The sequence below is a fragment of the Epinephelus moara genome, chromosome 9 (assembly GCF_006386435.1).
Source record: "Epinephelus moara isolate mb chromosome 9, YSFRI_EMoa_1.0, whole genome shotgun sequence".
Taxonomy (NCBI): domain Eukaryota; kingdom Metazoa; phylum Chordata; class Actinopteri; order Perciformes; family Serranidae; genus Epinephelus; species Epinephelus moara.
The window spans coordinates 4,276,543-4,277,527 of NC_065514.1; the positions used below are offsets into that span (position 1 = coordinate 4,276,543).

General features: G+C 42.8%; 1 protein-coding gene across 2 annotated transcripts in view; it reads right to left on the reverse strand.

Moving 5' to 3' along the window:
• Window positions 1-762, reverse strand: part of LOC126396079 (molybdopterin synthase sulfur carrier subunit-like) — a 6,138-nt gene extending 5,376 nt beyond the window's left edge. For both annotated transcript variants that reach the window (XR_007570512.1, XM_050053921.1), the window contains exon 1: window positions 642-762. Coding sequence is in view for 1 of the 2 variants with exons in the window: in XM_050053921.1 (XP_049909878.1) it covers window positions 642-653 (12 nt within the window). In the remaining variant the exon portion in view is untranslated. The remainder of the gene's footprint in view (window positions 1-641) is intronic.
• Between the last annotated feature and the right edge of the window lie 223 nt (window positions 763-985).

The window sequence follows — 985 nt, forward strand, 5'->3', positions numbered from 1 at the left end:
ATATATATATATATATATACACATACACACATATATATATATATATATTCAATTCAATTCAAATTTATTTATAAAGCCCAATATCACAAATCACAATTTGCCTCACAGGGCTTTACATCATATGACATCCCTCTGTCCTTATGACCCTCGCAGCGGATAAGGAAAAACTCCCCAAAAAAACCCCTTATATATATAGACATATATATATGTATGTGTATGGTACGACCGACCCGGAGCCCCCCCCCCCCCGCCCCATTCTTCTCGTGTCTCTCACGAGGGACCGACGGTCTGTGTGCGCAGCCCTGATCACCTGCAGCGAATCTCCATTTCAACATGTCCTCCGCTAACAACAGAATATTTCTCTAATTAACAACTACAATAAATAAATAATAAATAATTTATTAAATCACACATGACCTGACTTTAATTCGGCGCTCACGTGACGGATCAATTCACACGCATCATTACTTTTTAAAGGTTTTATTTCCTCCAGCTGGACCGTGTGTGACGTTCGAGGACCCGCAGCGCGGTGGTAAATTTAGTGGAAAAGTTAACGGGGTCTGGCGTCTCCATCTCCACGGAACGCTGAACGTCACATCCTGAAAACAACGTCACTGTGTATTTACCACGGTGAAACTCACGTGCGCACTCATGAAGAAGTCTGCAGCTCCTTCACATCAGAAGAAACTTTACTGGAGCTTTTCACCCAAAATCTGCTGCTTGCTTACCAGCTGACGTCACTTCCTGCTCCGCTGTGAATGGCTCTTCTTCTTTGGTTTAAAATCCATCTGAAATGTCGCATTACCGCCACCTACTGGATTTAAACTACAATCTCCACCTCTGTTTCAAATCAGATGAGCTCATTTCTCTCTAAGTGCTCTGTATGTCTAAATGTGCCAGGGTGAAATCTGTGACGGTGACAGACAAAACCAGGTGCTCCGACATGTTCTCCCCGCGTCAGCGTGGGCTTTTTTATTTTATTTAT